At 45.8% G+C, this 14,325-nt stretch overlaps 1 protein-coding gene and 1 long non-coding RNA gene across 3 annotated transcripts in view; one reads left to right on the plus strand and one right to left on the minus strand.

Moving 5' to 3' along the window:
• The window catches only part of MAP1B (microtubule associated protein 1B), a 94,182-nt gene that overhangs the window by 64,573 nt on the left and 15,284 nt on the right, over window positions 1-14,325 (plus strand). The window contains exons 1-3 of one of the 2 annotated variants that reach the window (XM_068535481.1): window positions 1,557-1,992; window positions 5,045-5,127; window positions 7,232-7,372. In XM_068535481.1, the coding sequence (XP_068391582.1) occupies window positions 7,241-7,372 (132 nt within the window). In that variant the 5' untranslated portion in view covers window positions 1,557-1,992; window positions 5,045-5,127; window positions 7,232-7,240. Of the gene's footprint in view, window positions 1-1,556; window positions 1,993-5,044; window positions 5,128-7,231; window positions 7,373-14,325 lie in introns of those variants that run through there. The other variant, XM_068535480.1, reaches the window with a different exon arrangement.
• LOC137759345 (uncharacterized) lies at window positions 5,310-14,322 on the minus strand. Its single transcript, XR_011073074.1, has 3 exons — window positions 14,183-14,322; window positions 11,907-12,387; window positions 5,310-8,488 (listed from the first exon to the last, which is right to left on the minus strand). It is a non-coding gene; the product is annotated as an uncharacterized lncRNA (long non-coding RNA).

Here is a 14,325-nt window from a genome sequence, read left to right on the forward strand (position 1 = left end):
CATTATATCAAATTCCTTTTCCAAAAAGAGTCCGCTCTGATATTCACCAGGGCCAGGGGCTGGAGGACTTGTGGGTGAAGACAGGGCAGCGGCGGGAGCTGGCGGAGGAAAGGGCAGGGCTGGCGGGCAGAGGGCTCTGCTTCTCCCGTCCCAGTTACTGGTCTGTCCCTATCAGTGACTCAGGACCCTCCTCCTCATCCCCCCTCGATACTGAATGGATACAGAAGCTATCTTTAGTCTTCATATCCATTTCTTGATTATGCTCGCAAGAGTTCATTTTTTAGGAAAAGCAAGTTGCAGGGATAAGGTTCTGGATTGTGATCATTAATGGAAATGGAAATTACACATTCATCCCCAAGATATGCAGTTATCGTCCTCTTAAAGACAATCTAAAAGGTTTTAGCATTACTAGTTATTATTTTCATCAAGGATTTTCTCCCATCTCTTAGCGCTCCTGCAGCTTGGGCCCAGCACTCTCTCCGTTGCGCTCAGCTTTTTCATTAAGCGGCTGCCTGCCTGGGCCGAGACCATTGCTGGTGTTGCCCTGGCAGCAGAGATGCTGCAGCCTCCTAAGGCCACTGTGTTCTGGGGCCGACGTGTGAGGTGTGTGTGGGAGAGAAGGGCCAGCTGTGTGCCGGCGAGAAGGCTCTGAGTTTTACGGGGCTTGGTTATGGCTGTTCCTCAACAGTGCGTGTCTTTTAATTTAGCCACGGTCAGACCCTGCTGAAACCAGGAGAGAGCCTGTGTGTGTGCGTGTGTGTGTCTTTAGATGAATATTAATTCTGTGGAGATAAGACCCTATAAGCGGCCTAAAAATTACATGCCTAGAAAATGACGTTTTGCTTTCAGAGATTTCAAAGTCACCTGGATACAGTAAAACGTAAACCACTAAAACAGCCCAACTTTACAGGACACATAGATTGAGTTGATCTGTCAGAATTTCAGTAATTAAAAAAGGGTCCAACAGTAACTGAAAAGTACAGGCTTATTTGAGTTTTAAGCGTAGCCTTTGGGAGCCCACAGACAAAAGTCTCATTGTGTGTGAGGCCCCGCTGCTTCAGGGGGTCCCCAGGCCTTCCTCTTTTGATTCCAAGGTGGAGCAGACCCCTTTTTGTCACATAACAGTCCTCCCCGCCCTCCCTGCCGCCCAGGATTGAGCCTTCACAATTACCCTGAGTTTTGTGGGGAAGCCCTCAAAGACTTTTTTCTTATCCCAGCAGTAAGTGACACAATCAGTCCATCTCAAGCCCCCGCTTTCGGTGCCCCCAGACCAGTGCTGAGGAGACCTGACTATTCATCTGGGCTGCCTAATGGTTTCCCTGTGAGCTGTTTCTGGAGAATGCAGGCGATAATGGCAAAGAGAGAGGCTGCAACCGTGTTGTCTTTCTCTTCTGGGAACTTCTTTTCTGAAGCAACTGAATGAGACCTCTGCAGGCGAGGGTGGCGGCCTCTCCTTCAGAACGCCTGGCCTGTTTCCCAGTGTGAAACATTCCCCAAATATGCAACTTCGTGAGCTTCGCAGCAGCCTGAGCCCAGAGCCGCCTGCCGCCAGGAGAGCTGGCACCCCACTGGGATGTGGGAGTGCGGGCATGGCTTGCCCGGGCCCCTCGTGCAGGCCCTGGGTTTGCCAGATGCCAGGAAGGCCCGGCCCCTGCTTACGTTGTCAGTCGTCTGGGGCGAGAATCTGGCCAACAGTCGGCTGTGATGAGAGCTTGAAGCTTCTCTCTCTCTCTTTAAATCCCCTTCTTCATTCAAATCCCATCCTGTAAAAAGGCTTTTGTTGAAGGAGCAGCCGCGGCATCTTGGTGCATGTCTGTGTCACTGCTGTCCGTATTTCCAAAGATGGGCAGAAAAAACATCCTTGGTTGAATTCCTGAGCCAACAGGTCCAAAAACTGACTTGGAAGGAGTAGAGGTAAACGGCAGCTGTCACATGGCATTTGTGTTGTTTGCAAGTGATGAAGCCAAAGAGGAAAGGAGCTTCCTGAGGATGGTAAGAACCCCCTTCCAGGGGGCTTGGCAGGAGGGTCCTCACTGCGTGTCTTGGGGAGGGGGTGCTGGGGCAGAAGCTCAGGCGGTGCTGGGCTTTTGTGCTTGGACTTGCATTTGGGAGGGTGCAGCTAGCAGGGTCTGGGCATTGTGGAGATCACTTAGGAAAGAAAGGAGCTCTGGGGAAGGAGCCGCTTCCATGTACCTCGCTGGATCTACTTTTGTGGGTTCCTACAGAGTATAGCCATGACCACAGCCCTACCTTGGCATTATGCTGCCTGAGGCTTTGGGTGCCAAAAAGAGTCACATCAAAAGTACGATCAAGGAAATGAACACTCGCTTTTCCTTAGTCTTAAGCTTTCGCTTAATTTTATCTCAACTTAAGCACCTCTGAAGCTCCTGAAGTCTTTGTTTCAAAGGAGGCCACTGATGGAAGGACCTAGAAAAGGGATGGTTTTCTATGTTTTGCTGATTGTCATTTTATCATTTGCTTATTCAGTTTGATGTTCTTTTGCTTTAGCTTGAAATGCACATGCTTGTCAAAAGCAAAAAAACAACTAAGCGAAAAAGCCACGTCTAATAAATTACAGACTTGAGCATTCACAATAAACAAATGTTCTTTCCCATGGCTTAGTTGAATTATTTTTCTTGAGGCTTAGTCCTTCACCTGTTCAAACTGGGTGACATTGTTCTGTTCTGGAGTTTCTTCATTTTCAGGCATTTGTAGTAAAACATCATACACCTTCCCTTAACTTTACCCTCTTTTATGTGGGTGTTCTGTCACCTTCGCTTTTTTTTTTCTTCTTTTTGCCAATATTCTTCTCCTAATGCTTTCTGAATTCTTGCTTCTTTAAGCACATCTCTGATTTTATTCCTTTGGATTTTTCCCAAGCTCTCCCTTGGCATTCAATGTCTGCACCATGTCTGTTTTTCCAAACCCTCATCCACAGAGCAGTGAGGCGGAGGAGTCAGGAGCCTGGGTGCAGGTCCTGGCTTTACCACTTCTTAGTTCTGTGACTTGGGGCTAGTTAGTTCTCCTCTATAGGCTCCACTGTCCTCAACAGTAAAAGGGGATAATCATGGTACCTATGTCATAGAGCTCTTCTGCGGACTAAATGAGTTAGTACTTGTGAGGTGCTTGGAACAGTGCCTGAAACCATTATTTAGTTTGGGCTTTTTCCATTTCTAATGTGGGGTTTACTGGTAAATATTAGCTGTTAGCAAAGATAAGACAATGGAGGAAAATGGGCTTGTCAATGTGATGGTGGTAAGTATTTCAACATATTGTTTCTGTAGTACTTCTGGTCCTTGATGATATAAAGGAAAAAAGCCCTAACTAAAGCCACCTTCTTTTTTTCTTAACCTCTTTATTAAGATTCAATTCACACACCATATAATTCACCCCTTTAAAGTGTGCTGTTCAACGGTTCTGATACGCTGCATTAATAACTTTTTTAAAATTTCTGGTAAAATATATATAAAAAACAAAATTTGCCATTTTAACCATTACTAGATGTACAATTCAGTGGCATTAGTTACATTCACAGTGTTATGCAACATCACTGCTATTCCCAAAACTTTTTCATCACCCCAAAGAGAAACTCGTACCCATTAAGCAGTAACTCCCCAATCCCTCCCCCTGCAGCCTCTGGTAAATCTCTCATCTGCTCTCTGACTCTATGAATTAGCCTACTCTAGATAGTTCATGTAAATGGAATCATACAGTTATTTGTCCTTTAGTGTCTGGCCTGTTTCACTTGGCATGCTTTCAAGGTTCATATTGATGCATGTATCAGAACTTCATTCCTTCTTATGGCTGAATTATATTCCATTGCATGGATGGACCATAATTTGTTTTCCAGTCATCCATCGGTGGACACTTGGGTTGGCTCCACCTTTTGGCTATTGTGAATAATGCTGCAGTGAACATGGACATACAAGTCTCTTTTCAAGTTCCTACTTTCAGTTCACCTGAAGTGGAATTGCTAGGCCATATAGAAATTCTGTCTTAGCTTTCTGAAGAACTGTTTGCCTGGAAAGCAGTTGCTTTCTGGCCATCCTCTCTTGTTTACTCTCCTTTGGTGTCTGTCTCCCTCAGATTCTATTCCATTTCCTCCTGTCACCGGAGTTTCATTGTCCTTCCTTCTCTACCATCCCAAGCACGTGTCTCCCAGCCGTGTGTCTGAGGGACACCCCTCTGCTGCTCTGTCCGTCACCCACTGCCAGAGCATGTATCACCCACTCTGGCCACACATCCGCTTGATCACTTTCATCTCATTGTCTGAGGAGGGAGACGCTTGTAGAAGGTCATCCATAGGCCTCAGACCACTTCAGCTGGAGGTGGTTTCATGAAGTTCCTAAAACCTTTCAGGTGTGGGGAGCCAGGGATGTGGAGCCAGAAGCCCCGAAGAATTTCAGCCGTCCTCAGACAGGCTCCTCCATCCCCACGTCCCCTTGCTTTCGTGGTCTCCATCCACTTTGCTTGTCTTTTTTTTTTTTGGCCACCCTGTCCAGAGGGAGAGTTGTTCTCCCATCTTTATTTGCTCACAGTTTCTGCAGTTTTCTATGAGCAAGTGAATGAATGAATGAATACCCCCAACAGACTGTAAGCCTGCCTCAGACAGACATTCTGGTTGTTGGGCTAATTGTTAGCTGGGGTTTCTAGATGTCATTCATTTCATAGTAAGGCTCCTAGTTAATCTCAGCGCCATTCTCACCAGAAGAAAGGCTGATACGGAGAAACATCCCCAATTACCATGAGAAAGGAAATGTCGAGAGCCCTGTTGAGTTTTACTGGCATCCACCCCTTGTCTCAGATGAAAACCGCCCTTAACGCGCAGAGGCAGCCTGGCGATCAACCCTGACAACTAGAGGGCTGTGAGAGCCCGTGGAGCCCCGGACCATCTTGCTTGGTGACACCAATTGTGTTTCCCAGGACACTGGGGAATCCTGGAGCCCTGGGCGGCGGCGCCTCTGCTGTCCCAGAAGCAGGCGGGGCGGTTTTAATTCGGAAAAGCTATAGGTCTCCTCTTTTGTCTGTGTTTTTGTGCCTGCAGGACAAAAGATCCTTCATCACAGAAGTGACATTTTAGAAACAGTGGTCCTGATCAACCCCTCAGATGAAGCAGTCAGCACTGAGGTAAGCATCTGGCTCCGCAGGGCCTCACACAGTGGACGGAGACCCAGCTGATGAGAGGGGCTGGGCAGGTGGCAAGAGAGGGACAAGGGACAAGGGACAGACAGGTTCTGGGTCCAGGGATGCTTCCGTACCCCTAGTCAGCGGCTGGTTCTCTGCATCAGTACCACCCGAGACTGCCCCTTTCAGTAAGGACAGAGTGGAAGACGCTGGCCAGAACTGTAGTATTTTGTAGAGGTGAAGGGGGTGTGGAATGTGGGGTGCACCCGCAGGGTGGGCTGCTGGGATGGAGTCTGGCTGGGAGGTAGCAGGGGGAGTAGACTGCACGCCTGCAGGCTGAGACCTCCATGCCCCAAATTGGGAGAATAATGGCTTCTCAGATGCCGGCCTCCTTCAGAGCGTCCTGCCCACCCCTTATCACTGCTGAAAGGCAGGACAGCACAGCTGTCAGGAGCACGGCCTCTGCTGCCAGACTGCCTGGGTTCTGCCACTTGTTAGCTGGTGGCCTTGGGCAAGTTATTGACCATCTCTTTGTCTCATTCCACCTCTATAAAATGGAGATCATAATAGCACTGACATTTAGTTTTGTGTCCAAAAGTGTCAAGTGCTTAGAACAGAGCATGGCATATGACAACCAAAACATGTATGTTGGCTTTTCTCAGTATTAATATTTTTATTACCACCATATGAAATTGTTGCCCAAAACCCCAAGCTCATTAGCAGTCACCCCCATTCCCCCAACCACTGGCAACCATTAATCTACTTTTTGCCTCTATGGATTTTCCTATTCTGAGCACGTATTTCGGACAGTGGAATCATATGATATGTGGCCTTTTGTGTCTGGCTTATTTCACTTTACGTAGTGTTTTCCAGAGTCATCTACATCGTAGCCCATATCAGTATCTCATTCCTTTTTATGCCAGAATAGTATTCCAGTGTATGGGTACACCACTTTTATTTATCCATTCATCAGTTGATGGACGTTTGGTTTGCTTCCACTTTGTGGCTGTCATTATATAGCCTGTTTTGATCCCACTTCATCTGCTCCAGATCAGCAGGACCCCTCTGACAATCCATGAAGGTACAAGGTGAGGCAGGTGATGGGCTAGCAATCTGTCTTTGGCCATCAGAATCAGGAAGTAGATACAACTTGAAAAAAGCTGGAGGTTGAATACATGTGCAGGCAGATTGCCTGGAACAGCTGTGAGAAATGAAGAAGGAAAAAATGAGGAATTTCTTTAAGGAACCCAGGCTTGCCTGTGGAGCAGATGGGGCTGGAACAATTACTTCGGTACATGTGCATTTCCCTGGACTCTGGGGTTCGTGGGGACAGTGGGTCACGTCCTGTTTACTTTGCATCCCTCCCTTAGTGCCTAGCATGATGGCTGGCAGTCACTTTGTGCTGAACTGAGTTGGGCTCAGAATGAATAACCTTGGTGCTTGGAGTGGTATTTCTGCTGAAGGACAGGCTGGCTCCCTGCCACTTAAAGAACAGAGAGTTCTTTCGTGCAAACCGTTTACAATTCTATTTAAAAGATTCCCAATCAGGGCAGCCTTTTGTTTATGTTCAAGTTCAACGTTAGGCACCTTGCTGCTCCCATTGGAGACTGCTTTTGGAGCTGTGCGTTCGGTGTGTGGCTTGGCAGGAAAGGGGTCCTGGGTGGGAGGGGCTGACCTGGGACCCTAGCTGGAAACCTATGTTTCCTGAGGCAGCAGTTGGGAGACCTGGACTGTACTTGATGAGTCAGCCTGTGAGATATTCATGTCTCACGGACTGCACGCTGCTAGTATGCACGCTGCTAGTGGGCACAGCTGTGCAACAAATGATTGCCAGCTGTGGAGACTGCTTTGAAAAAGACAAGGAAACTAAGGGGAGAAAGTTAACTCCTACTACTGTCTTGGTGGTAGCCAGATTTGGAAAATGGCATTCATGGGCAGCTGGTGACCACAGTCATTGGCTCCGTCCAACACCCCAGGGGCGATGTGAATACCGGGGAATGCATAATTCTTGTTGGTAAGAAACTTCAGGAGCTCCAAGGGCCAGCCTGATCCTGAAGGTGGGATTCCAGTGCCCCCCATGGCTCATGCTCCCCGTGCTTTGTTTCAGGTGCGCTTAATGATCACGGACGCCGCCCGACACAAGCTGCTCGTGTTGACGGGGCAGTGCTTTGAAAATACCGGAGAGCTCATTCTCCAGTCCGGCTCTTTCTCCTTCCAGAACTTCATAGAGATTTTCACCGATCAAGAGGTAGGCTCCTGTCTGGGAGTATCCAAGCTTTACAGTTGCTCGGTTATTGTTGTAGCCTTAGGCTGATCTTTGAAAGCGCTCGTGGGAGATAGAAGGAGGAGGGGAGGGGGTGTTGCACTCCTTTGAAATAAGTAAAACCGCGTGGTGCAGTGTCCTGCAGTCCTGTGGCTCACCCGAGGAATTTAGAGCACTCATCTATAATTAATTGGAACCATTCTGAATGTGCCCGAGATACAGATGGAGGGGGGGTTGGAACAGTCAGCATTTTACAGATGGCAGAGATGATGGAGAAACTTGGAATGACAGAGTCCAAAAGAAAACCCAGGTTTCCTGTTTTCTGAAATACTCCAAAGATCTCTTGGATTTTGGGTAGGATTTAACTGCCCTGATCTCTTTCAGTGCATGTACTTACTTATCCTGGTCAAATAACTTCTGATTTCTCTTACTTTTAATGCCTGGCCCCAGTGTTTGAACTTGGGCTGCTTGAATAGCCCAAGAAAGGGAGGCATGTAGGAAAACGGGGTGTGTCTATGGGCCATGTCCATGCCCCAAGAGAAGGATGGTTAAAGTAGCTGGACTGAAGCCTTATCATTAATATTTCTAACGAATATATCTTATTCAAGGATGATACATGTGAAGTGTTGAAAATTACAGGATACTAGTGGTATTTGGTAAAATCAGATCGAACATTTGAATTTGGTTATTTCTGCTTGAGAATTTATCTGGTTGGGAAACTTCTCTTTGCAAAATAACGCGCCCCTGTCTCCTAGTTAGAGCGACAATTCAGGGCTGTCACCATAGCAGCTTGGGGCTGCCCGTAGCTGATAGCAGATTTCTACATGGAGAGGTTGAGGGACGTGCTGACAGGAGGAGTTGCCACATCTATTTAAAGCCATCTTCCCAAGAACTTCCTGAGATGGCGGCGTCTTAGTCTCGTTGGGAAGGGCCATCTGTCTTTCTGCATTTAATCTTCCTTGGCCCCGAGAGTCACAGAGAGGCCTCTGTGTACTTTCCATCATTGGCAAGAGCTGTAAATAAACTGCCCAGCTTCATTAGGTTCACCTGGAGGCTTTTTGTAGAAAGACTGATCGAATGACATCACTGTTTCTTCATTCACTGGGGAGGAATAAAAAGGAACATTTTTCTACAGCTTTCAGAAGTTGTGATGTCATCTGGGTCCCGAGGCAGATAGCCCAGGCTCCCCCTACAGTGAGAAAGGGCCCAGGGCTCCCTCACAACCTTGTTTGATTGCACGGAGATTCCCAAGCCAGAGCTCTAATTCTCACTCTCCCTGCTGCCCTGAGATGGGCGTGCGATCACTGTAATGTCAGAATCTTACGCAAGATTGTGTCCCCAGGTTCGTGTTCTGCCCAGGGCCAGCTGGGCATCTGTCTGGTAGCTCAGAGGTCTCACACACACTATCAGCACCTTGGCCTGGGCAAGGGAGAGGGCTGCAGAAGCCTGGAAACAGCCCCGTGGCCCAGTACCACGGGTGGGCGGTTAACCGGCTTGCTCTAGGCTCAGTTCAGCCCTGAACCCTCAGCTCATTTACGTGAACACAGGTGCCTCTCCTACATTCCTGTGCAGTTCCACAGTTAGTTTCTAGTGGTTGGTTTCTACCCCCATGTCATTGGTTTGTCTTTTTTTTTTTTTTACAGTAAAATAGAACAGAGGACATATGTAAACAAAAGGGTTTGTCATTGCCAGAATTTTAAATCTGGAGGTATCACAATCCACCCATCTGGACCCCAAATAATACCTCTCTTTCTGTCTTTAAATAAGGCCGTGTCAATAAGGTCGTGTTGTGAATATTGCTGCTTAAATCATTTTTACTAGCCCACAAGAGTAGAATTTTAGCACAAGGGACTGTGCATATATCAGAATTTACCACTAATTACAGAAGAAAAAGAAGAAAAAGAAACAGCTTTAACTGGAGAATGGGAGTTCCGTGCAAGGGCTGAATTCTAATCACTGAGGCATGTTCGGAAGGGCACACGTTTTCATAATATCAGGCAGGCGTTTTAAAGGCCAGAGGCTCTGTCATATTCTCCTCTGCCGGCCCCATAACCCCCACCCCGATACTTTGGAGAAGTAATGCTCAACACACGTTAAAAGATCTCTAGAACTTTCCCTTACAGACTAGATCAGTGGTGTCAGGGGTGCTGGGGGAAGACAAGAAAAGGGGAAGACAGAGGGTAGAATTCACTCACTTCCCCCTGTCCCAACCAGAGTACCTGGGCCTTTACCTTTTTTACATTCTGGACTTTGGAGAAAAGATGCCATAGCCAAAGAGGATTGGAAACCACTGGAGCAGGCTAATGGTTAGCAGGCTTTTAGAGCTGTGATTGCCTATCGTTGCCTTGGGAAGAGGTTTTGAGTACAGAATGACTCAGTAACTAAGGGATCTTAAAGGCCGTTTGATGTCTACTCTTGTTCCTTTTATTTAGTCCTTGAAACATACTAGTCACTCCAGCGAAACCAGAAACACAATTTGGCAAAACCAAAAATGACACATTTTTTTTAACAAGAAGAGCTAAAAATAAATGGACTGAAAAATAGAATTACCAGTGCATTTTGAGCTTCAGCTTTTGTGAGTCATTGGAGGTCAATGACAAAACCAGAACCTACAGATAGAACAGTCATCTGGCTAACCCATCCCTCCCTGAAATCTGAGGATGGTGAAATCACCATCTCCTGGGGACATTTTTCATTCTCTCTGTTAGAAAGTTTTTCCTCATTTGTCTCATCGTATCTTCATGGAAGGAATGTGATCCCTCTTCCACCTGACAGTGTCTTAACACCCTTCACCAGTGCTGCCAGTTTTTTTCCCCTCCAGATTAATCACTTTCAGTTCTACTCAGTGTTCTCCATGAAACAAGATATTAAAAGTTCCTTACATTCTCTGGTCACTGTCCATTGGCAGGAAACGGGGGTAGGGTGGGGATGGGGGAAACTCAGGAGCTCAGTCTTGGCCATGTTTCAGTGCCTTGGCGTTATCGGACAATTAGATATAGGAGTCCAGAGCTTGGGGAACTAAGAGTGGGCTAGAGACATTAATGTGGAAGCCATCAGCACATTAGAAAATAGATGAAGTAATCTAGAGGGAGAAATGTGTGAGAAGAGAAGGGGGCCCAGGTCTAGCATTTAGAGGTTAAGGCCAAGGAGAAGGAGCGAGCAATTTCAGTTTGTTTGTTTTTGATCCAGTTTCTCTAAAATGCTACGACTCACACTGGACACCATACTCCAGGGGTCACTGACCAGGTTAGGATTGTGAGAGTCAGTGACTTCTATAGTTTTCAATACAATTTTCTATTCAATAAGTCTAAAACTAACTTTTGACCATCACCATCCACAATTAAACGTCAGTGAAGAAGGGATGCAGGCTCTGAGGAGCTCTGTAATTAACATAGTTTTCGGGGGGGGGTTCCCTTTAAGAAAAAGAAAACAAAATTATTAATACACAATTAAGTACAGGACTTTGGGAGGGGACCAGGCCACTGAGGAGCCTTGAAATTTAAGCTTCTTTAGCTTTATGATAAATGCACTTGACTGTCAACTAAAATCCCTGAGTCTTTTCCATGGATATTGTTGATAAGCCCCATCTCCCAATCCTGCTTTCCCAGCTGGTTTATTGGACTTTACGTTTATCCCTTTAGAATACCTCTGTTAGAGTTGACTTTGTCATCATCATCCCAATGTCAAGAGCTTTCCTAAATGTCTTAATTCTGCCACCCAACAATGCCTAGGCCTCCTATTTTCATGCTGTCCACAGATTTGATAAGCATGCCTTCACCATTTTCATTCAAGTCAATACCAACAGGACATAAATGAGCCCATCGTAGACCTCCCTCCAGGTTGACATGGAGCAGCAGAATTTATATGGCTGGCTACAGATCACCCAATTCTACCGCCACACTGTGCAGAGATCCTGTTAAACATCTTGCTAAAACCCATAGATACACTGTCTGCTGTATTTCCTCATTAGCCAAGCAAGTAATCTAACCAGAAAAGGAAATGTAGTTAGTAGGCTATGGTTTAGAAATTGCAATCTTATTTCATTAATATTATCTGCTGTAAAGTCATTTATTTCCTATATCTTCCTTCCTCTTCCAGTATGCCTGCATTTAATTAGAAAAGGTAATTAACAAAAAAGACTATCTTTGCCCCAAACAATATTCCTTCTGGTCATGTCACCCACCCGTCTTTGTAAGAACAAGGGGAGGGTAGCAGTCAGTGTGCTTGAGAAGTACTAGTGGGCTCTGGTCACTTCCCAAGTGTCCGCTTCAGGAGGACAGCACGTATTGAACTGGCCAAGTTCAGTGAGGTTCAACAAACATCGATTGAGCCTGATGATGTATTGGGGAAACAAAGATAGCAGAGATAGAGAAGACGTGTTTCCGCCTATTCCGGAGCTTTTAGTATAACGGGCTCTACTAGCTACCATTTATCATGGTGATGATTTCCAAACTCTTTTAGAGGAAGCCTCAGGTTCCAAGTCTAAGACCTACTCCCAGGTTTCCTTGTCACTGCTCACCTTGTTGGCTCCTCCTCGTTGCTCTCATCTGCTCCTTGGTTGAGCGGGCACTTGTGAGACCTGGCCTTTGCCCTTGAGGCCCTCTCTCTCCAGTGTACGTGCTGGCACAGGTCTGGAAGCCGGTTCTGGGGGGACATCGGGGCTTTGTTTCTGCTGTGCTGCTCCAAGGCCGTAGGACTTGTTCTTCCTCCTCCTCCCGGACCCTTTCCATCTGTCTCTTTCATGACGGTTTCTCTCCAGCCTGAGACTGTGTTCTTGTCTCATGCACAGTATGTTGTTGCTTCTCCAAAGGAACCGGATTTTCCCTCTCTGAAAAAAAACCTGTCTGGCAGTGCTGACTTTCTTTTCTGCTTTCTCTTGTACGTCATAGTTTTCCATTCACCAGCCTCTTTGCTGTTTTTCAAGGCCCTTGACTTCCTCAGAATTCTGCACAGCTTTGTTTCCTTTGGGGGGGTCATTTCCTTTGTTTCATAGAAACTCTCTGGGTAGAGGTGAAAAGATGGAAAGTAAGGAGGTATTCCTCAAGTCCTTTTACCTTCTCCTTGATCTTGATGATTACCTACTTCACATAAAAAGAGCTAGTGACTGAATACCCCCTGCACACAGCTGGATCATACCTTTACCTGCCACACCCCTCAGGGTAGAATTTCAAAAATTAAAATGAACTAAACTTAATTTTTACATTTCACTATTAAAGACTCAGCAGTTTGAGTTATCCTGGATTTCTCCTCAAAAATGTGTTATAAAACATGAATAGTTTGCATGTGCTCTGTGTGAAAATTAGGATTGAGACAATTGTAACTGTTCTATAGTGATGGTGATGTGGGTCTATGCTAATTACTGGACAAGAAGCCATAGTTGGTGCTGATGTTTGCTTTGGTCAGCAAATAATTTGAGCAAAGACTCCCCCATGGATGGCTACCATTTACTGTTTATCAGTTTTCTTAGCTTCCAAAATAGTTGATTCTTAATCCCTGTTGTAGAAGATCGTCAAGTCAGAGGAAGACAGCAAAGTCAAAGAAAGACTTGTTGTTTTGCTGTTTTGTGACCCTTCACATAAAATGTAGGACAAATAGGCTAACAAAACAAAAATGGCTATTTTACTGCAATCTAACATTGGAAAATTCAGATTTTATAACACTTCTAAACATTCATACTAGTAGCCTCAGAATACTGGTATCCAGGAGGTTGTATGAGACAGAGAAAACCACTCCAGTATTAGAAGGGAAGAGTTTAGACCCACTGGCTCAGGGATGCCTGGACCAAATGAAATCTTTGCTTTGCCCTCATCATTTACCATTAAGGACACAGAGCTCTTTTCACTGGAAACTCTGAGCTGATTGATGAGCTTTGCTGTTAACTGAAGGAAGAAGACTGGAGTTTATGGCATGATTCTCCCTCACTACCTACTAGGCATAGGGCCATAATATGGAGTGAGAAAGAAAACAGCATTTTCATTAAGTAAGTCACAGTCTCTGTTTTGGTCCCAATTAACTCTTCTGCATTCCCATCCTGCAGTACTAAACAATGTATTGAAAACTTTTCAGCCAGATTTGATTTTAGCCACTCATGCCCAGCTTGCCCTGAAAAGAACAGGAATTGTAATAGAGTAGAATATCTCACCTTGGATTCAAACAAGAGCAAATGGGAGACAAATTTTGGCTACTTGCTCACATGATTATCCAACTGCTCTGACCATCTTGGTTTCAGAGTGTCTATTTGCAGAGAATCTGCTGGATGAACTACTCATGCTTTACATAGTGTGAACTGATGCCAGAACCAGTAATTTTTTGTAGTAATGTGCAGTCTATAACTTCCTGTCTCCAAGATGCAAAAAAAAAAACCACCAAACTTTTTTCTTCTCTACCTACCAAATTCTAAAAATTGACACCATGTGCACTATAGCAAAATTCATTTAATGTGTCATCAGTCCTTTTTGCCCAGCCCAGCCCAGTGGAATAAAAGAAAACATTTTATATCAGTGGTGAAATGACTCACCGAGCCATCCCCTGTGATAGTTTGTTACTTTTTAAAGGGCATTTTTGCATGGCAAGTACCCAGGGGTTGTACCCAGAGTATTTCATAACCACACAGGCACTGATCATCCAGATGGTCACTAGTCTTAGAAGTGGAGCAGAGTTCTGAAAATTCCCTGCTGGGCAAGAACAGATGGTGGCGAGGTCTGAGGGGGAGGTGCTTGGGGCGGGGGTAGCAGAGTAGGGAGTTGAGGGAGAAGGGAATGGTAGGAGTGGTCAGGACAGAGGCTGTTCACTTACCAGTATGGAAATATTTACCAACCAACATCTCTGACATTTGCCCTGTGTGCATCCAGTGATCCTGTCATACCTAGTAATAGATGGAGAGGATGGATCGGTGATGACAGTCACTTAAACTTCTTCTTTCTTTGTTTCTTATGATT

Source organism: Eschrichtius robustus, chromosome 2 (assembly GCF_028021215.1).
Source record: "Eschrichtius robustus isolate mEscRob2 chromosome 2, mEscRob2.pri, whole genome shotgun sequence".
NCBI classification, from domain to species: Eukaryota; Metazoa; Chordata; class Mammalia; order Artiodactyla; family Eschrichtiidae; genus Eschrichtius; species Eschrichtius robustus.